At 43.1% G+C, this 19,343-nt stretch overlaps 1 protein-coding gene across 1 annotated transcript in view; it reads right to left on the bottom strand.

Moving 5' to 3' along the window:
- wwox (WW domain containing oxidoreductase) overlaps window positions 1-19,343 on the bottom strand; it is a 171,572-nt gene that overhangs the window by 108,675 nt on the left and 43,554 nt on the right. The window contains exons 6-8 of the mRNA XM_061035077.1: window positions 14,959-15,047; window positions 9,036-9,221; window positions 2,984-3,248 (exon numbers count right to left, since the gene is read on the bottom strand). Coding sequence (XP_060891060.1) covers window positions 2,984-3,248; window positions 9,036-9,221; window positions 14,959-15,047 — 540 coding nt within the window. The remainder of the gene's footprint in view (window positions 1-2,983; window positions 3,249-9,035; window positions 9,222-14,958; window positions 15,048-19,343) is intronic.

Here is a 19,343-nt window from a genome sequence, read left to right on the forward strand (position 1 = left end):
ATAAAGTATGAAGAACAGCTAATGGAAAGATGTAATAGTCAAACTAAAGCATAGATTAGCAGACTGTGGAGCCTAAAGGGTAGAGGGAGAAGAGCAGGGGACCAGACTGCGATAAATCACTGTGTTGGGATTTTATCGTTCTTATCTTAAGTGTGGGAGGACGTTAACCTCGGGGGGGCCTTATATCACCTCATAAGCATGCGCGATGAACAGTCCGTCATACGGCCGTTTACCGTAAGCCCCCGTGCAGGTGCATCCCCACACAACAAATTCAGATCTGCTGGAAGAGAAAATCTGCAACACACATAAAAACTAACGGCTGTGTGGAATGGAAAACGCTTCACTAACTTTATCAGCTCATCACAATTTGGCTGAAAACTCTTGAAAATGCATCAGTTTTTGTTTAATTGCCAAAATTGTACTTTGTGCACAGTCACAGTCTAATGCAGAGGTTCCCAAACTTTCCATCCCGCGACCCCCAAAATAACGATGCGAGAGACCGGGGACCCCCCTCTGTCCATGGAAGTGGTTAAAGCATAACGGTGCACACAGCAGCACGCACTAATGGGCCGATCCAAACACTGACATTAGAACAACAAATAAGCAGCCTTAAACTAATTGAACAACATGTTTGTAAGTTAATTTCACAATAATGGGTAACCCAGGGGTACCCGACCCCCACTTTGGGAACCACTGGTCTAATGGACATAAATTACATCAGCAGAAAATGTGAAAACAGATGTATTCTTGAATCACCAAAACTGGTTCTCTCCATACCCAAACTGCAACTAGAAATACAACCAACAAAAAGACAAGGGCCTTGGCACCCAATATCATCAATGTAACCCCACAAAGCACCACAGAAGACACAGTCACAGACACTTATGTTGATCAAAAAGAAGTTAAACGATATCACAGCCGCGGGAATTATACTGCGAAATTGGAAGGACCCCAAGCGCCCCACTGTGAAGGAATGGACTGACGAAATGTTTTAAGATCTCTTCATATGAAAACATGTTGGGAAAAATGAATGTTGGTGGAACGATGACGAAGAGATGGGATCTGTTTTGGCAACATGTTAAACTAAGGTCAAAGAATGGACTCATGTTGGTGGCTGTACCTTCTTATGTCTGCGGCATTATTTTGTTATCTCATGCTAGGAGATGACTTGCATGCTCTGCCTAAGTGCTCTGTACTTTGTTATAAGATGTGCTGCATTGTTTTAAAAACTGTTAAAAGTTAATAAAAACTTAAGTTATAATTTAAATGTATGGGTAATCTTCAATGGATTCTATTAGAGTACCTTCATACGCACTGTTCATGACGCTCACACTCTCCTTTCTTTACTGAGGAGGTTGAGCTGTACTGTGGAGTACGCATCCTTTCCCAGTGTCCCTAAAAATACATTATCCACTGGATCAAGTCAAAGTGCTCCGTCCACCAGCTGACAACATCCCAATGGACGGCCGAGAGCAGTTTGAGCGAGACGTGCTGTTGCATTACGATTGTTAGAACTCAGCTGTTGAAGTTGATCATCAATCTTTGTTTTTATGTCTAATACCAGACAGCTACACCTCATACTGTGGCTGTACAGAAACATGGTGTTCATTATAGAGAATGAGTGGCAAAAAAAAACAGGTTCAGATCAGGCAGGCTGTTACTCCCGAGGACTTCCTCTCAAGAGGGTTTCTCAAGCAATGCCCATAAGAGCATCACACTCACATCTTCAACAGGGCCCACAGAGTCCTCTGGCTCTTCATGGGGCAACCTTTGTATAGGCATGAAAACAATCACTGCCCTCTGAGAGCAGAGGAAAAAAGCTCAAAAAACAAAACCTCTGAGCCAGCAGTTACCAAGGAGCCCCACCCCTTGGCTCCTGTCTCACTGGACAACTTCCTTAAACAAAAGAAGATACAGCTGCTTACAAAACACTTCCAATACCTCACATACACTTTACATATTAAAAAAAATCCACTTACCTTTATGCTGCAGGCACGGGTAGATCATATTCAAGGTAAAGCGCGCCATGTTAAACGTGTTCAAAACGTCAAACGTCCACTAAGCGATCTGTGTGCTTGACCATATAGGTAATATAGGCTAACCCTAAATAAGGCTCTCTTAAATTGAGTTTGGTATGAAAACATTTTGTTTCACAGTAAGTGCTCTTGTGTTTCTGAGTCAGAGAACATAAATGATACAGCTTTATCCTTCTGAACTACCTTATACACGTCTCACTCCAGAAGATGGTGATCCACGTCCCAGCGTGTCAAGAGACAGTGGGCACAGAAACACAGCTACAAGGCTCAAAGAGGTATGCTAACTCCCGCCTGAAGTAGAGGGTCCTGGTTTAAATGTTGAACTAATTTGAAGTTTTTAAAAGGAGTAAATCCTGCAGGTTCTGGCCAGCTCCGTGTATCTCTTAAAGACAACCTCTGAGGACAATTTCTCTACTGTAACTCTGCTCATGTGTCTCAGAACAAACACTAGGGTGTATGGTAAAAAACATATGTGACAGAGCTCGTTATCTGCTGCCTATGAGTGGAGACTTACATTTTGCAGTGCATTTACTGTAACCTAAAAAGTCGCAGTAACTGGATCTGGAATATCGTCTAACCTTGTGAGAGGAAAAGGGGGAACGGCCTCTCGGAGTTAAATAAACAGTGACAGGAGGAAGAGGAAAACAAAGCACCAAATATCTCTCTATCTGTGAAATCCAGACTCTCTCTTTGCTGAGCCATCAGCACTCAGCAGATCAACCCCCCTCTCCATCCTTTCCCAGGATCGTTTCCAAGACAAATATATGGGCAAAGACAGGGGACACCTCAGAGTCTGGACTTAATATGAATACAGTGTGGTGAATTCTCTGACTGTATCTCCAGGTAAATTAACTTAATCAAAGATCTTCTCTGGTGAAACGAGAAGTGTTTTTGGATGCAAGTTTTTGGCAGTTTTCAAAGTATTACAAACTTGTTTTCTCTCTTACCATAGACTTGGTGAAAGGTCTGGCGAGTGTGAAGAGGAAGGTCATCAGCCACCAGCTGCGGTGAATGGAGGTGTACATCATGTTCCCAGGGTGCACCGCGTTGGATGTGACCCCGTGGGGCGAGAGGCGGCGGTGGAGCTCGTTACTGAAGAGGATGTTGCAGAGTTTGGCTCTGTTGTACGCCAGCATGGACCAGTACTCCTTCTTTGGGGGACACAGCAGGGCCAAGTCCACTTTGCCACACGAGTCCAGGAGGTCTGTGAACCTGAAAGAAAGTCCAGAATCCAGAGTAGTAAGAGTGTGTGTCTGTGGCTTTCAACGGGCAGATGTGGGATTGCCGGCTGCATACAAATCAAAGACATGACATGATGTTCTTTAATAGCCTGCGACAGCGCTGTTAAACTCCAGATGTTTGACAAGGCCCCTTAAACATTACACTACTCGTTGTGTTATTATGCAGTCGCACTATAACATCACAATACACGGGGAACAAAAAAAAACATACTCCCTGTGTGTTTGTTTAGGTGTGTGTGTGTGTGTGTGTGTGTGTGTGTGTGTGTGTGTGTGTGTGTGTGTGTGTGTGTGTGTGTGTGTGTGTGTGTGTCGGAGAGGGAGGAAAGAGAGTAAGGCTCCAAACTGATGGAACACATCCTACATATTAATCCAGTCATTAGAAAACAACCAATCAAAGTGTCACCTGGTTTCCTTGTTGTGATTTTACAAGCTCGCTCGCCGCCTCTTGTTTACTGTCGCCTTCCGCAAACATCCTTGCTTGGCTAAATTACAACATCTGCAGGCTTTTCATTTCATGTGCTGCAACTTCATAACTACTTTAGTAAGTCGAGGTTTATAAATCAAATCGCCTGAGCACCTCATGTACTGTCGGGTTTTTTTCTTTCCAAATAAATGAAATACAGAGATTTTTGCACCAGCAGTTCAACCCTTTAGTTTTTGAGTAATCCCACCTTTCTAACTCTTTTGGAGGAACAATGGATGTTCTTTTTTTTTCTGCTAATGACACCCCCGATGTCTGAGCTTCTACACTTTGGGAGGCTGCAAAGGCATATATATAAGGGGAGTAGCTCATTCATTCACCTCAGCTAACAGATAGGAAGCACTTAGACTTCAGCTAGAGCTCAAATCCCAGATCTCTGGGCTGGAGAAGGAATTTAAACACGGTATTTCTAGATCAGTACAGCTAAATCTGGATGCAGCCCGTTCAGTCCTTCATAATATTTTCCCTGGTGAAAGCTTCCTGTGTTCTTTTGTAAATAATTTCAATTTAATTAATTTCATGTTACTTGAATATGAAAAAATCTTTGGAAGAGATAAATTGTTAAATATACTGCGAGCATCGTACCCATCCCTCGCCCCCCCCCCCCCCCCCCCCCCTCTTTCTGCAAAGAAAGTGCTCCAATGTTTGAAAGTTTGAGGGAGGAGTCTTGCAATTATTTTTGATAGTATGTGTAATTACTAATGTGTGAAAAATGCTTTTCCTAAGTAAAAAAAGAAATTAAAAAAATATATATTTTCCCTAATAAAGCAGAAACTGCTATTTCTCATGCTAAGCATAGTCTATTTGAGACCTTTGGCTCGTCTGGCGAAAGGAAGGGCTGATTCCAATGTTCATTAAAAACACTTTGAAACTAAACATGGATGATATTATCCTAAGACGCTCACTAGACTCTTCTCCTCTGTCGCCCCCCGGTGGTGGAATGAACTTCCAAACTCCATTTGATCTGCAGAGTCCCTCTGCACCTTTAAGAAAAAGCTAAAGACCCAGCTCTTTCATGAATACCTACTAACTTAATGATGATGGTCTCCATATTATTGATGATGATGATGGTAATGACGATGGTTTTTGTTTGATAATGACGACTTATAAGATGGTTTCTATACTGATTAGAGCTCTCAAGAACTGCCCTCAATGTTGTGCTTTGCCTCTGGTCACTTCCTGTCAGCACCTGTGTGTCCAATCAGACTCAAAGCTGATCGTTTGCTCTTACTGACATTGTTCCCTTTTTTCTAGATCCTTGCTTCTGTTGTTCTTACTCTCTGATGTACGTCGCTTTGGAGAAAAGAGTCTGCTAAGTGAATTGTAGAATTGTATTAGGAAGTGTTCCTAGCCTAAATCTGATTCATCCAGAATGTCACGATAGGAAAAGTGACCTGTTCCAGATTTATTGACCGTATACATTTTCTGACTCTGTCACCCGATAACTAAAAAAGACGTCTCAGACACAATTCAATTCTTACCAGACACTTAACCAATATTTCACTTATTCTGAAAATAAGCTCTTCCTATAGACTGATAAGTCTAATCGTGGAGTGCATTGTAAATTGCTGAAAACACTGCAGCTGCCAAAAAGAAGAGAGGGGTGGTCTTTCAATGTCGAACTTTACATTTAACAACTGGGCATGTCACAGGCGTATAGTGTCAGAGTGGCTGAGGCAGGAGACCCATGTTGATTCCTGGCACTGCCTTTCTCTGTCTTTACTCATTGACCCTGGTCCATGTGATGTAGAAATGTCCATGTAAGGCCCCATGCAGTCTTACAACATGTATGTGTACCCCGGTGCTGTGTGGATTTGTCGTTTTCTTTTGATCCCATATGGTCTGTAATTTGCTTATCAAGTCTAAAGTTCAATAGAATATATACTTTTTTAAATACAGAGATTTTGGTCAAGGTCAGACCTGCTGCAGGTGTATCAGATGTTACTTATCATTGATAATAACGTCCCTTGTTTGACTAGACGTGATGCATCACCAGTGGAAAAAGTGAACCTGTACAGTACGAGGCCGATTCCACAGTAAGCCCCTGTGCTGGAAACTGATAAAGTGCCCAGCCATTACCCGTGTGTCCATCTCTTCCACCCCCTGTCCCTTACAGGTCAATGCTATACCAGCGGACAAGGGGCTTAGGGGATACAATATGCTGCAGGGTCAGGGGTCACACGGTGCTTTGAGGGGAAGGCTAAGTGAATAAATGGGAAAAATCAGCGGAAAGTGAAAATGACACAAACAAAAAAGGAAGCGACTTCAGTAGATGTAATATAGGTTTTGGAATGAGGTGGACAAAATGGAAGATGTAATATTAGATATTGTCTATTTTCTGCTTCTCCCCCCCCCCCCCTTCCCCTGGTCTGTGTCAGTGTGTAACTGACTCTCTCTCTGGTCCTCTGGCCCTCTTTGAAGGGGTTAAAGCCAATGATGGTTGTAGAGGAGGAGAGGGGAAGGTGAGCATGTATGTCAGGGAGGCAGAGAAAGGAGAGAGAGAGGGGGCTGCTGGGAAAAAATATGAGAAAAACTGTTTATGCTGTTTGTGGTTTTACATTTGGTATATGCTTCTGTGTTTACATGTGGAAAGTAGTGTGCTTACTTGTTTTTGTTTTATTTTTTGTCACACTACTGAGAAGGCAGCTTAATGTGTGAGTCCAAAACAAAATGAGCTAAGGGAAATTTTGAAGTGTATCGTATCATTGTTTATTTTATCCTGACAGGTAAAAGAATGCGATTAATCCCAATTTAAAAAATCAGACCTTAATTAATCGGGATTAACTAGTTAAAGGGATTCTTCACCCGTTGAAACATGAATCTGTGTTGACATTGGGTCATATATGTAGAAATGTGAAATACATTTTGAAGTTGGTGTCTTCTTGACCGAGAAAAGGCAGAAAGTGTCTTTTTGACTCATGTGGATGAAAGACACCAAATCCCAGAATGCACAGCACCGCAGGCCACTCCCACTAAGGTCCTCTAGTTCAGAATCAGAAATATTCTATTAATAGCTTCCAAACAATATGGCGGATGTTAAGTTTTGATTCTGGGAGTGAGTTCCCACCCACTGATCTGTGATTGGTCTGTAGCTTCAGTGGTCTAAAATATGAGGAACTAGCGTTGTAGTTTCACCCCGCTAACTGTAAGACTCAGAAATACAAAGATTTCTCATCTCAGAGGAAAATGAGGGCGGGATGCACGACCATTCAAAAACACTACCAGGTTTCTAATGATACAAAGATTAATGCAGATGGTGAAGTATCCCTTTAAGTCTGACAGCCCTAATTTTGCGCCTTTTTTTTCGTACCACGTTTACCCAGGTAAGTATCAAAGCATCTTTAGAATAGAATAGAAGAGATGTTTATTGCCATTTGCACAGGTACAGGACAGTACAGGTACATTGGAATTCTTGTGCGTTTCTCCCTGAGTCAGCAAAACTGTTAAAATTATATATAAAATAGAATAGCATTATAAAGACAAAAAGAGTAGAAAAGTACACAAAGTAAAAAATAAAATAAGTTAGTAACAAGGGAAAGATGTACCCCCCCCCCTTTCCACTCATTCCAATAGCAACCTGACCTTTTTTTCAAAACAATTAAAACTTGCATGAACTCTCAGTTTTTTCTGTATCGGCATGTCGTGCATCAATCACACGAGGTCAATACTCCCTTCATGACATGCTGGGCTCTCGTCCTCTCACTTTTCCTGACAACGTTTTAATCCTTGTGTGACCCAAAGAGTGTCATGCATCCCCCCTCCCGTCCTCTCATGTATGTCAGCGATACATAACATAACTCATAGTGCTGCGGGTTTGATCTGCTAGAATAACTCTGCGTATGTTCTCCTTGTCTCAGGTCGCTCTGCCCGAGCTCGAATCAATCACTCTGCTTTGCCGTCTGACTGACTGAAGCCAGGATCAATGTCGCACACACACACACACACACACACACACACACACACACACACACATATTCACTGACTCTGAGACACATGACTCAAGGCTAGGGCTCACAGATCACTGCAAGACATCATGCCTGTCTCCTGTATGTCAGGAAACAACAGAAGCCTATGGAGTGCGGTTGCTGAGTTTGAAAACAATGTCAGCTGGAGGAAGAGGGGAAGAAAAAGGGGCTGAGTCAGGGGGGGGCGGGGGGGTATGACAGAACGGAGCAGATACTTGATCAAAGTAAATTTTAGCAGAGCAGTCCATCCATCATGTTGATGATACGTTTAATTCATAGTGACAGCATGTGGGGGGGGGGGGGGGGGGGGGATTAGGTTCAGAGTGAGAGTGAGGCTGTCGAGTTTGGCAATATGCATCATGTCAGTTTGTGATGAAAACTAACCAATGTAGCAGCAGCTGACACTGCATGAGTGGAGCTTAGTAGTTGTTGAATGAGGGTAGTTTAGACTTTTTCAATAGGACTTAAATACTGGATACTGGGAATACTGGGTGAACATGAATGGCACCAATGGTAGTTAGAAACAAGGTACCAAGGAGAGAAGCAGCAAAGAATGTGAAGAAGAAGACTTAAGTATGGATGTGAAGAACTAAATGTAAGAACTACATCCTACATATTTATCAGACTAACACAGACAATACGCTGTTTTGAGGAACACTTCTTACATATTTTTGGTACACTAGATCAGTGGTTCCCAAAGTGGGGGTCGCCAGCCTCCAAGAGGGGGGGGCGTGAGATGCCTTCCATAAAAAAATAAAAATCATTTAAAAGTGCATAAGTATATATTTTTACCCATTTTTGTTAATATACAAAAAGTAGTCCAATGTCATATAAGACAGAATCAGTAAGTGAAATGAATGTGTACATTTTTTATAGTTTTTAGGCTGTTGTATTATTTTGTGTTACGAGTTTTTGGATAGGTTTATTAGTGTGTGCTAACTAACTAACCACCTTAAAGAACAGTGGGGGGTCCCCAGTTTCTGTCACCCTTATTTTGGGGGTCACGACCTGAAAAGTTTGGGAACCCCTGCACTAGATTACAAACAATATTATGCAATTATTCATTTAAAATCAAGTATGAAGCTTGTTTTTATTGATCATACTTCTTGTCTACTTTTTGTTTTGTACAGTTTCTTGTTTATCCGTTTTAGGTTTAATGATTTAGAAGGCCAATCTAGGGGGGGCCTGCATTGAATATTAGGCTCAAACTGTTTCAGTGTGTGACGGGGGGTTTGCAGTCTACATGTCGACCCCTGATGTAAAACATAAACATTAAAAGAAACCAATAATTATAAATAGGGTCCACCTTTACCTGTGGGACTCTGATGACACCACGACCACACGGGCGGGAGCCGAGCGACGCAGCACGTCCTGCAGGCTCTGGACGAGCAGGAAGTGACCGAGGTGACAGATCTGGAAGGTGGACTCCAGGCCGTCCTCTGTCAGGGCCCAGGGCTGAGTGCACACGGCTGCGTTACACACCAGAACGTGCAGAGGCCTATGGAGGCAGAAATTAAACATTTTTTTATTGTTGATTCATTAAACTTAATAAACGTAAAAAAAAAGGAGGTTAAACTGATTTATTGGGCTGAAAAAGATGAAACGAGAGAAAGAGAAAAGTAGTAGAAAACAGGATGTGTTGAGAAGATGATAGATACTTTATTGATCCAGAGGGAAATTCAAAGCATCCAGTAGCAGGTTACAAAGACGTACATGACATGAAACATTTGTTACAAATTAAACCACAACCCCCCCCCCCCCCCCCATACATATATATTAACCTGAAAAAAAAGATTTAAAGAATACCTCTAGATGAATCAAAACTTTTTTTAGCAATGTTTAAAAAGAAGACAATTATCAGAAAACAGACATTAAATAACAGTCAGTGCAAACATTAAAGGCTTTATATATGATTTTTTGATCCAGCAGATGTCGCCCTTGAGCACCAGCATGAAACCAAAACAACTCGCGCTGCATTGTTGTGTTAGCATGCTAATGCTAGCGATCTTTATTATGCTCGTATCTTCACACTGCATGTAAATTTACCTGAAATGAGCGTGATCTAGAAACACAGTTAAGCAGTGAGTACAGTATGTTATTCTTCTTTTCTCTAGTCCCTCAATTAAACAACTTTTATACACGAGGGGAGGAGTCAGCCGGCCGTCCGGGCGATGTAAACAAAGTGAAGATAGGACTCTGAAAACTCTGAAAACATCACAGACAGTGGGACTCGGGTGTTACACCCATTGTAGACAGTCATGACTCACAGAGTTATTTTCAGAGGATAAACTTGATTTCTACATTTAAGTGTGAAAAATCACAGATAAAGACTTTAAAGGTGTGATTTAAATAATTGTGAGGTTAGCATTAAAGTGTCCGACTAGAGGCTGACTCTTGGGACAGCTGTGCAGATGGGAAATGGAAAAAGGAATATTTAGTCTAAGCGAAGGCAGACAAAGGAAACAGGGTGTCTGATTCCAGAGAGAGGTGGACTTTTGAGGTCTGAAGAGACACAGCTTCAGTAACGTTGATATGATACAGTGAAGCTCCCCCGCGGCTCAACAGGTACTGTAGATATCGAATACGGCTGGCTCGAATCCAAGAGCAACAACACATTGAAAAGCAATCTCCCCCCCCCCCCTTCCAACACACAAGGGTGCTAGAAATAATGGCTGTTGATACCGGCTCTGTGTAACTACACTGAGTAACCAAAACATCCGCTCAGAGAGGCAACCCTATCACACACTCACACAAAAAAAACACAGACATGCAGTGCATTTCACTTCATGTGGGCGAGAGAGCAACACAGCAATCCCTGCTCACGTTGCCCCTGAGCAGGGATTGCTGGGATTGGTCAGGGCAGTGAGAGATCCTTGTCGGTGACAGCGTCGCTCCAGCGAGCTCGAAACCCCACAGTAACACAGCCGAACAATCCAAACACACCCCACCAATTTTTAATTTCTTCCATTAGAATTAATTATGAGGCCGAAGGCAATTTGTGTACCCTGTGTTTAAGACTTGCCTACTGGATTAATTAAAAACTGGATGCTGGAAAATTAATGTGTGAATTGTTATGCCTCGCCATAATGAGCCATCCCATGCTATTACATAGGAGTGTACTGTACGATCAACCTTCAGGCCTCCGAACACACAAGGTTCATTAAAGAGCACAAACCTAGTCACAAGTCAACCTGAAGAACGCCGACCTCAGCACTTTACCAACAAAGCACACAGAAGCAGGGAAGATATTTAAATATTACCCAGGAAACAGTAAAAGGAAGGTTAGTCTAACTTAATGGCATGTGTAGATGAAAACAACATGATGGAGGTGGAACAAACAGTGATGTCAGCTTCTGATGTGAATTTTCTCCAAAAGCAGATTAAACACGCTGGCTGTTTTTTGGCTCATTGTTTCCCTGAGTGTGAAGAACAGGAACTATTTTATATTCAAGGAAAAACTGTCCAGGAGCTGCACAAGGTCTGAACTCATGACCTTGTTTTTGAACCTTTCTGTGATCAAAGTTACAGATACACCTCTGAAGATTTGTTTTTGAAGGCAGTAGCTCAGTCTGTAGGGACTTGGGTTGGGAATCGTAGGGTCGCCGGTTCAAGTCCGGAAATTGTCTTGGTAGCTGGAGAGGTGCCAGTCCACTTCCCTGAGCACTGCCGAGGTGCCCTTGAGCAAGGCACCAAACCCCAAAAAACTGCCCCCTCACTCTGAGACCTCTCCATTAGTGCATGTCCACAGGATCCTGTTTGTGCATGTGTGTGTAGCATGTTCATTAAACAGAGTGTACAAACTGAATTTCCCCTCACAGGATCAATAAAGAATAAATTATTATTATTAGTATAAATGACTTTTTTTAACCTTAACAGGAAAAAACCTGAGTTTGTCACTCATAGTCTAACATCATTTTGTGTTGAAAAACTACAATAAACAACTTTGCTCCGGCCAGTCGAGCGATTTCCCCCTACGCCGCCACGATGGGCCTCTGGTGAGTCTGCTTGTAATGTAAAAGGCCTGTTAATCCAACTGCCCACCAGTTAGTCCCTCTCTCATAAGCGCAGGTCTAATGAATGTCTTTAATAGGCCTATCGCCGTGTAGCACAGTCCCTCTCTCCACATTAAGACCTCACACAACACTGTGAGCACTGTGCAATCTCAGCGCTGGTCAAACGAGGGTGTTAACTACCAAACAGGGACACATCGCTTTATATATTTACTTTAAATAACCCCCCTGGGGATGACCCCTGACCTCCGTGATAATGGGGGCAGCAGGAAGAGATTGCCTGTGTGAGCTGGGTTGGACTACTTGTCGTTAACACCGCGCGTTATTGGCAACACACATGTGGATGTGTGTACAGTACCGGGGGGATTCATATTTCAACCATTCACTGTATATAAATATGGACAACACGTCTCCATCTCCTGCGTATGCACAAAAGTGATGCCAAAATACCCTAGTGACATGTTTTTCTGGTGACGTAGTTTGAGGCCAGGAGGGTTCTGGAAAGTGGAACAGAGTCTTGTGTCGGTTTGGAGCGGACACTTAAAGTTTTGGAATGTTTTAGTGTTTGTTACATTTTCCTGTGCCTTTCTTCCTCTACTCCACTAATCAGGTTGAGAACCCTTCAAGGAGCTGATTGTCAACTGAGCTGTTGATTATGACTTCAAAACAGCTCTTTTCACATCAGAAAATTAAAATAAAACCACTCTGAACATTTGAAAATGAATCAGCTGTATCATAACTACAATTCTACAATTCACTTAGCAGACTCTTTTATCCAAAGTGACGTACATCAGAGAGTAAGAACAACACAAGCAAGGATCTAGAAAAAAGGGAACAATGTCAGTAAGAGCAAACGATCAGCTTTGAGTCTGATTGGACACACAGGTGCTGACAGGAAGTGACCAGAGGCAAAGCACAACATTGAGGGCAGTTCTTGAGAGCTCTAATCAGTATAGAAACCATCTTATAAGTCGTGGTTATCAAACAAAAACCATCGTCATTACCATCATCATCATCAATAATATGGAGACCATCATCATTAAGTTAGTAGGTATTCATGAAAGAGCTGGGTCTTTAGCTTTTTCTTAAAGGTGCAGAGGGACTCTGCAGATCACATGGAGTTTGGAAGTTCATTCCACCACCGGGGGGCGACAGAGGAGAAGAGTCTAGTCAGAGACTTAGGACCCTGTTGTGAAGGATCAGACGCCTTTCATTGGCTGAGCGTAGTGTAACATAACTGTAAGGACAGAATCTGGATTCGATTTTTTAACCTGATTGTTTGAAACATATCAGTGCCATTAACATGGTGATTAAAATATTTTGGCCTTACCCTCAGGCGGCTGTTGCTCCGTCCATCTTCATAAAACTACATAATAACTGTGATTAAAAACTCACAAACCAGAAGGGATAAAAATGTAAAGTGTGCAGAGAAGCCAAAAGAAAATCTGACAGTGTCACGCCCCCCCCATGACGCTAAGAATGAACGACTAACATGACCTGGCTTTCCATGTATCTTTACATTAACATCCTATTCGACATACTATTATTGAAATTATAATAAATGCAGTTAAAAATAAAATTACAGGTGGAAACAAATTGCACGTGTTAATTACCGACTGTTCAGCAGAAAATTGTGTCAGCGGGCATTCTGTCAAGCGCCGTCCTCCATCATTTACACCGCGATGAAATTGCACAGCATTCAACAATATCAATATCCAGGTAATTTCATTCCAAAGGACAGGCAATTAAAACGGAATCGGGGTCAATGGAACACAAAGCAGCGTGAAAGCCACTGACTAAAGCACTTAAAAGCAAGGGAGTGAGAAACGAGAGAAGGAAAAGAAAAAGACTCTGATTACATTTCACCTGTCAATGACACGCTGCAGGAGCATTACTGTGCCAGTGTGTGTGTGTAGGAGTGTGTGTCTGTTTGTCTCTGTGTGTTTACAAAACTGTGTGTGTGTGTCTCCCCTACATGTATGCACATATGTGTGTGTTATGCCTGAAGACATACGTGCAGTAATAGAGCGGTGGTAGACTCAGACAGCTGCCCAGTGCCATTCACAGCTCAGAGCTCCCAGCCTCCACTCTGCTCTGTTCGCCTTCTGATGAGAATTAATGTACTCTGACGTCCCCTGGGACTCCCCCCACTACACCCCCCCACCTCAAACAGCACAGCTAATGAAGAAATACAACCTTGCCAAAATACTTAGGTAGAGAGAGAGAGAGAGAGAGAGAGACTGAAAGACAACATGAGACGGATAAACAAAACAGAAAAAAAACTAAACAAGGAGAGGAATTCTGGGGACAAAAGAGTTAAAGAGAGGCGAGCATACTTGATTGAGGAGGGGTGGGGGGGGTCACTTGGAAGAAATAGGAGGAAACTATAGGACAGATAGGGAGTGGGAGAAAAGCCACCAGGAGGAGGTCTGGCTGTGACCCAGGACACGCGTCCTGGATGGCCATACCCTGCCCCAGGGCTGCTACGGGCTATGACTGCCCTGCCTCTCCCCAAGGGGCTCCCCTGACACCAACACACACACACACACACACACACACACACAGTAACACACACACTCTTCTCCACCTAGGGACCTCGGGGGTGGATGAGCAGTACAGATGACAGAATACATGACCCCAAAAATAGCAACTGTGCGACCGAACACGGGACCAAAAGACGCATGCGGTAAAAGCTGACCGTCCACAAAATATAAGTCCCATAAAGTCCGCTGTTCTGTTCTGACCAATGTCAGACAAATGGACACACACACACACACACACAGACGTGCTGCTGGAGCCTCGTCCATATGGTGTCCATCAGTAACAATTTGGACGTCCTCAGGGTGTGGTGTTTTGTCTTCATTGCTCTTGACTTATTTATATCTTTATGGGGTTTCTGTTTTCTTACTCTGGATTTTAAGACCTGCTCTCTCTTGGTCTCTTCAGAAATGTTTTTTAAAGATTTATTTTTAGGCTTTTTGTGCATTTAATGGAGAGATAGAACAGTGGATAGAGCTGGAAATCAGAGAGAGAGAGAGAGAGAGAGGGGAATGACATGCGGGAAAGGAACCACAGGCTGGACTCGAACCTGGGCCGCCCGCTTGGAGGAACAACAACTTGTTTAGTTTTCTTACTTTTAATAAGATATTTAAAGAATGTTAGAAATGATGTCAAAAGGAAGAGGAAGTCCACCTTTATAAAATGATATATTGGTTTTATACTTACAGTGTCCTGGCCTTGAAAGACTCGGCAAACTCCCTGACACTGCGCAGAGAGGCCAGGTCGCACATCATGGCTTCTACTCTCGCTTTGTGCTGGAGAGGAAAAAAAAGAAACACAAAAGCAGAGTAACAGGGTCAACGACAATTTCTGTGATAATCTTAAAACCACTCACATTATCCTCTCTGTCATTACCTTCAGAAAAAAATGAGTTATCACAAAGTCCTGTATCAAATTATTTAAAAAAAATGTATTTACAAAAAAAGCAAAGTTAGAAAGATGATGTGAGAAAGGCATCTATAGCAGTTCATTTAAGGACAGGGTCACTGTTTCATTGCTTTTCCTGTATTTATTTTTTTCATATACTGACAAGCCAAAATATAAAGGATGTTGTACACTATAATCTACAGTTTTTTTAAGTGGGTTTGTAATTTAAAGTCTTTATATGTGATTTTTCACACTTAAATATAATATAAATCAAGTATCTCCTCTGAAAATAACTCTGAGTCATGACTGTCTACAATGGGTGTAACACCCGAGTCCCACTGTCTGTGATGTTTTCAGAGTTTTCAGAGTCCTATCTTCACTTTGTTTACATCGCCCGGACGGCCGGCTGACTCCTCCCCTCGTGTATAAAAGTTGTTTAATTGAGGGACTAGAGAAAAGAAGAATAACATACTGTACTCACTGCTTAACTGTGTTTCTAGATCACGCTCATTTCAGGTAAATTTACATGCAGTGTGAAGATACGAGCGGAATAAAGATCGCTAGCATTAGCATGCTAACACAACAATGCACCGCAAGTTGTTTTGGTTTCATGCTGGTGCTCAAGGGCGACATCTGCTGGATCAAAAAAAAAAATGCATACAAAGCCTTTAAGACTGTAAATGATATAAACGTTTGTGCTGGTTGAAGTTGTGTGAAAGCGTCACAGTCCTTCAGACTTTGAGAACTCCAGTAGCTTTTTCAGTGATTTTTTTGCCATCGTGTTGAAGCGTATGTGTATGTGTGGCTCTACCGCCATATGTTGGGAGACAGGGTGAGGATAGCAGAGGAGAAGGGGAAAGATAAATGACTTAAGAAGTGAATGCATAGCTGCATTTGCACACTGAGGAAGACAGGCTTAATATTCATCATCCTCCCCATCACACTGAAGCTTTTCTTGCTGCGGGGCAGAGACCAGGTGTTTTTATTCTGTCTCTGTTAAAGACATATAAACTCTCTCCCCAATTTTATTTGGAGAGCAATCTCAACAGGGGGGAAAAAAACTGGTTCAATCTCCCTAGATGAGCTCACTCTGGACCTTGCTGTACGAGCGCGTGCAGCGTGAACCGAGGCGGAGCGCATGTTTCGTTCAAGCTAACGCTCCATTAGACTCATCCCTCATGCTGTAAAGGCAGAAGGAGTGAGGTATTGCTCCCAGGACTCCCTCCTGCCGGGCTCTTGGTTTCAGCAGCACCAGGTATTCCCGATGCTACCCGCTCCCCTCTCCTGCTCTCCCTGAGGAACGCTGTCAGCTCACATTACAACCCCGGAAGAGCGTTGTTCAGCGTTACGCTCCCCGTGCACCGCCGCCACCGCTGCTGCTGCTGCTGCCCTGTCAACCTTTTTTCCACTGATCTGATCTCCAGTCTGTGATTGTCATACGGGAGCGGCTGTCTCTGCAGAGCCAAGTGTACATGACAGTCACAGCATGCAGGATGCTCCATGGAGCAGCGAGCACAAAGACAACAAGAAAGGGTTAAGAGCGCCTTCCGATGGAAATGTGATTCTTCAGGCATTTTACAGACACCTTAACCGCCCCAGGGCGTATTTATACACACACACACACACACACACACACAACAAATTCAATGTTGTGACTCAAGGGTAAAAGCACGCTATCAGGCCATTATCTATGCCTGAATTATTCTCTCGATGCTACTCTATACCATTATATGGATGCTATTACAAAGCATTAAAGGGCTGATTATGGCTATTATAGATATGATTATAGGGTATCTGCTTATATGATCTGCACACAGCAGTAATCACAGGTGAGAGGAGACAACTGTCTCATTTAATGACTTGTATGTAAATGGTTCACACTCCCGTTCACTTAAAACACAGTTTACACGCACACAAGTAAAAAAAAAGACGAGCAATACGATGAGAGAACTTTAACGCTTTAAGAAGTCAGGTTTTTTTCTGGGTAGAGAATTGAATCCAACAGCGAGACAAATGACACATTACTTCCAAACAAGGTCAGAGCAGGAAGCCGTGTGGTAATTAACAGGTTAGTTAAAAAGGGCCTCGTCAACAGGGTGAGCCTCCAAGTGTGTATGACCAGCAGAGAAGATGAGAGCAGGTGTCAGCTTGATGAACACATATCCCCTTCTCCAGAGACGGGGGGGGAGGGGGAGATGGAGGAAGGGGAGACCAGAGGGAGGATAGAAGGGGGGGGTCACTGGAGCAAATCCAGCAGGGAGAAGGTGAGCAGCCGTCCTGCCCGCCCGCCCGCCCGCCCGCCTACCTCCCCTCCCCCCCCTGCAGATTGAAGTCTTGCGAAGAAAATAAAGTTTATTGCCTGGAAAGAGGGGGGAAAAAAGCATGTAAAAAGCATTAAAGCGATGGAGGTGAACAATTAGACAGATGGCCAGGTTTTGGAAGGAGAAGAGGGGAGAGAAAAAAAAAAGGGTGGAAAAAGGAGAGGAAGAATGCGCGGACGCAATCGTTCAGGGTTTTTTATGAGGACCCTGACAACTCCTGGTCTCTTCAAGGGCGAAGGAAAAAAGTGAGAGGCAGCGAAGCCTCTCTCTGGTTAACTCTGGAGTAATCGCTGAGTGTGCAACGCCACTGAGCTCGGCTCGGGGGGGGGGGTGACAGAGCTTTACTGTGCCCCCCAGCTACACACAACCTATCGCTCCGGCTAAATGAAAAAAAGGGGCTAATTGGGACTGAAACTGAAAATGTAAATAAGCTTGAGATGTAAACATTTCTGCAACATTTTGTTATTCACTCTCATGACTGCTTATCCAAGGTCAGCGTGACATTAGCATGGAGCATCAGATCCTGGAGTCACATCTCCACTAGCGCTGCTGCCTTCAGCCTTCAACCCAATAATAATTAAAAAAAAAAAAAAATAGCTATACATATATATATATAAATATATATAAATATATATAAATATATTGCACCTTTAAAGGGTTAATATGTGATTTTTCACACTTAAATGTAGAAATCAAGTATATCCTCTGAAAATAACTCTGTGAGTCATGACTGTCTACAATGGGTGTAACACCCGAGTCCCACTGTCTGTGATGTTTTCAGAGTTTTCAGAGTCCTATCTTCACTTTGTTTACATCGCCCGGACGGCCGGCTGACTCCTCCCCTCGTGTATAAAAGTTGTTTAATTGAGGGACTAGAGAAAAGAAGAATAACATACTGTACTCACTGCTTAACTGTGTTTCTAGATCACGCTCATTTCAGGTAAATTTACATGCAGTGTGAAGATACGAGCATAATAAAGATCGCTAGCATTAGCATGCTAACACAACAATGCAGCGCGAGTTGTTTTGGTTTCATGCTGGAGCTCAAGGGCGACATCTGCTGGATCAAAAAATCACATATAAAGCCTTTAAATACAAATGTTTACAAAGTGATGTGACAGACAAAGTAAATACAGCAACATGACAACAGAACAGAGATCAACAGAGAGGGCAAAACTGTAAAAATGCACGGGGTGGGGGGTGGGGGGTGGGGGGGGTTATGTCCATGGATTGGGTTATGGGTTTTCATTCATTTGTATTGTGATGTCATAAAAATGTCAATAAAAATTATCATAAAAAAAAAAAAAAGTAAATAACAGGAATAAGAGGCAGGTTAATGAAGGAAAATTAGTTTGAAATCAACCAGGAGAGAACAAAATTAAAATTGAGGGAGAGTGGGACGACATGGAACAGACACTGACATTTGGGACTTCACAGGGGGGGGGGGGGGACCCTAACCCTAAACTGCTTCTTTGCCGATGTGACTGAAGGAGGAGGAAGCGGGCCTCTGCAGAAAGTTTTTACAATCCCAGTATTCTCCACGTGTTGGGGGAATGACGTGTCGCCACTGCTGATGAGAAAGCTGGCGTCAGAGAGGGGGGGGGGGGGGGGGGGGATCTATGGGGAGAAGGAGCTCTAATACAATTATAACCGGGGGCCATCCAATCCAATAAAATGAAGAGGTATTAGAGCCGGGGAGCCCCTATCCTGTTCAATAAGACCACTCTACTAACTCTTAAAAACACACACATGTAGGCACACACACACACACACACACACACACACACACACACACACACACACACACACACACACACACACACACACACACACACACACACACACACACACACACACACACAC

The sequence above is a fragment of the Labrus mixtus genome, chromosome 4, assembly GCF_963584025.1.
Source record: "Labrus mixtus chromosome 4, fLabMix1.1, whole genome shotgun sequence".
Lineage (NCBI taxonomy): Eukaryota > Metazoa > Chordata > Actinopteri > Labriformes > Labridae > Labrus > Labrus mixtus.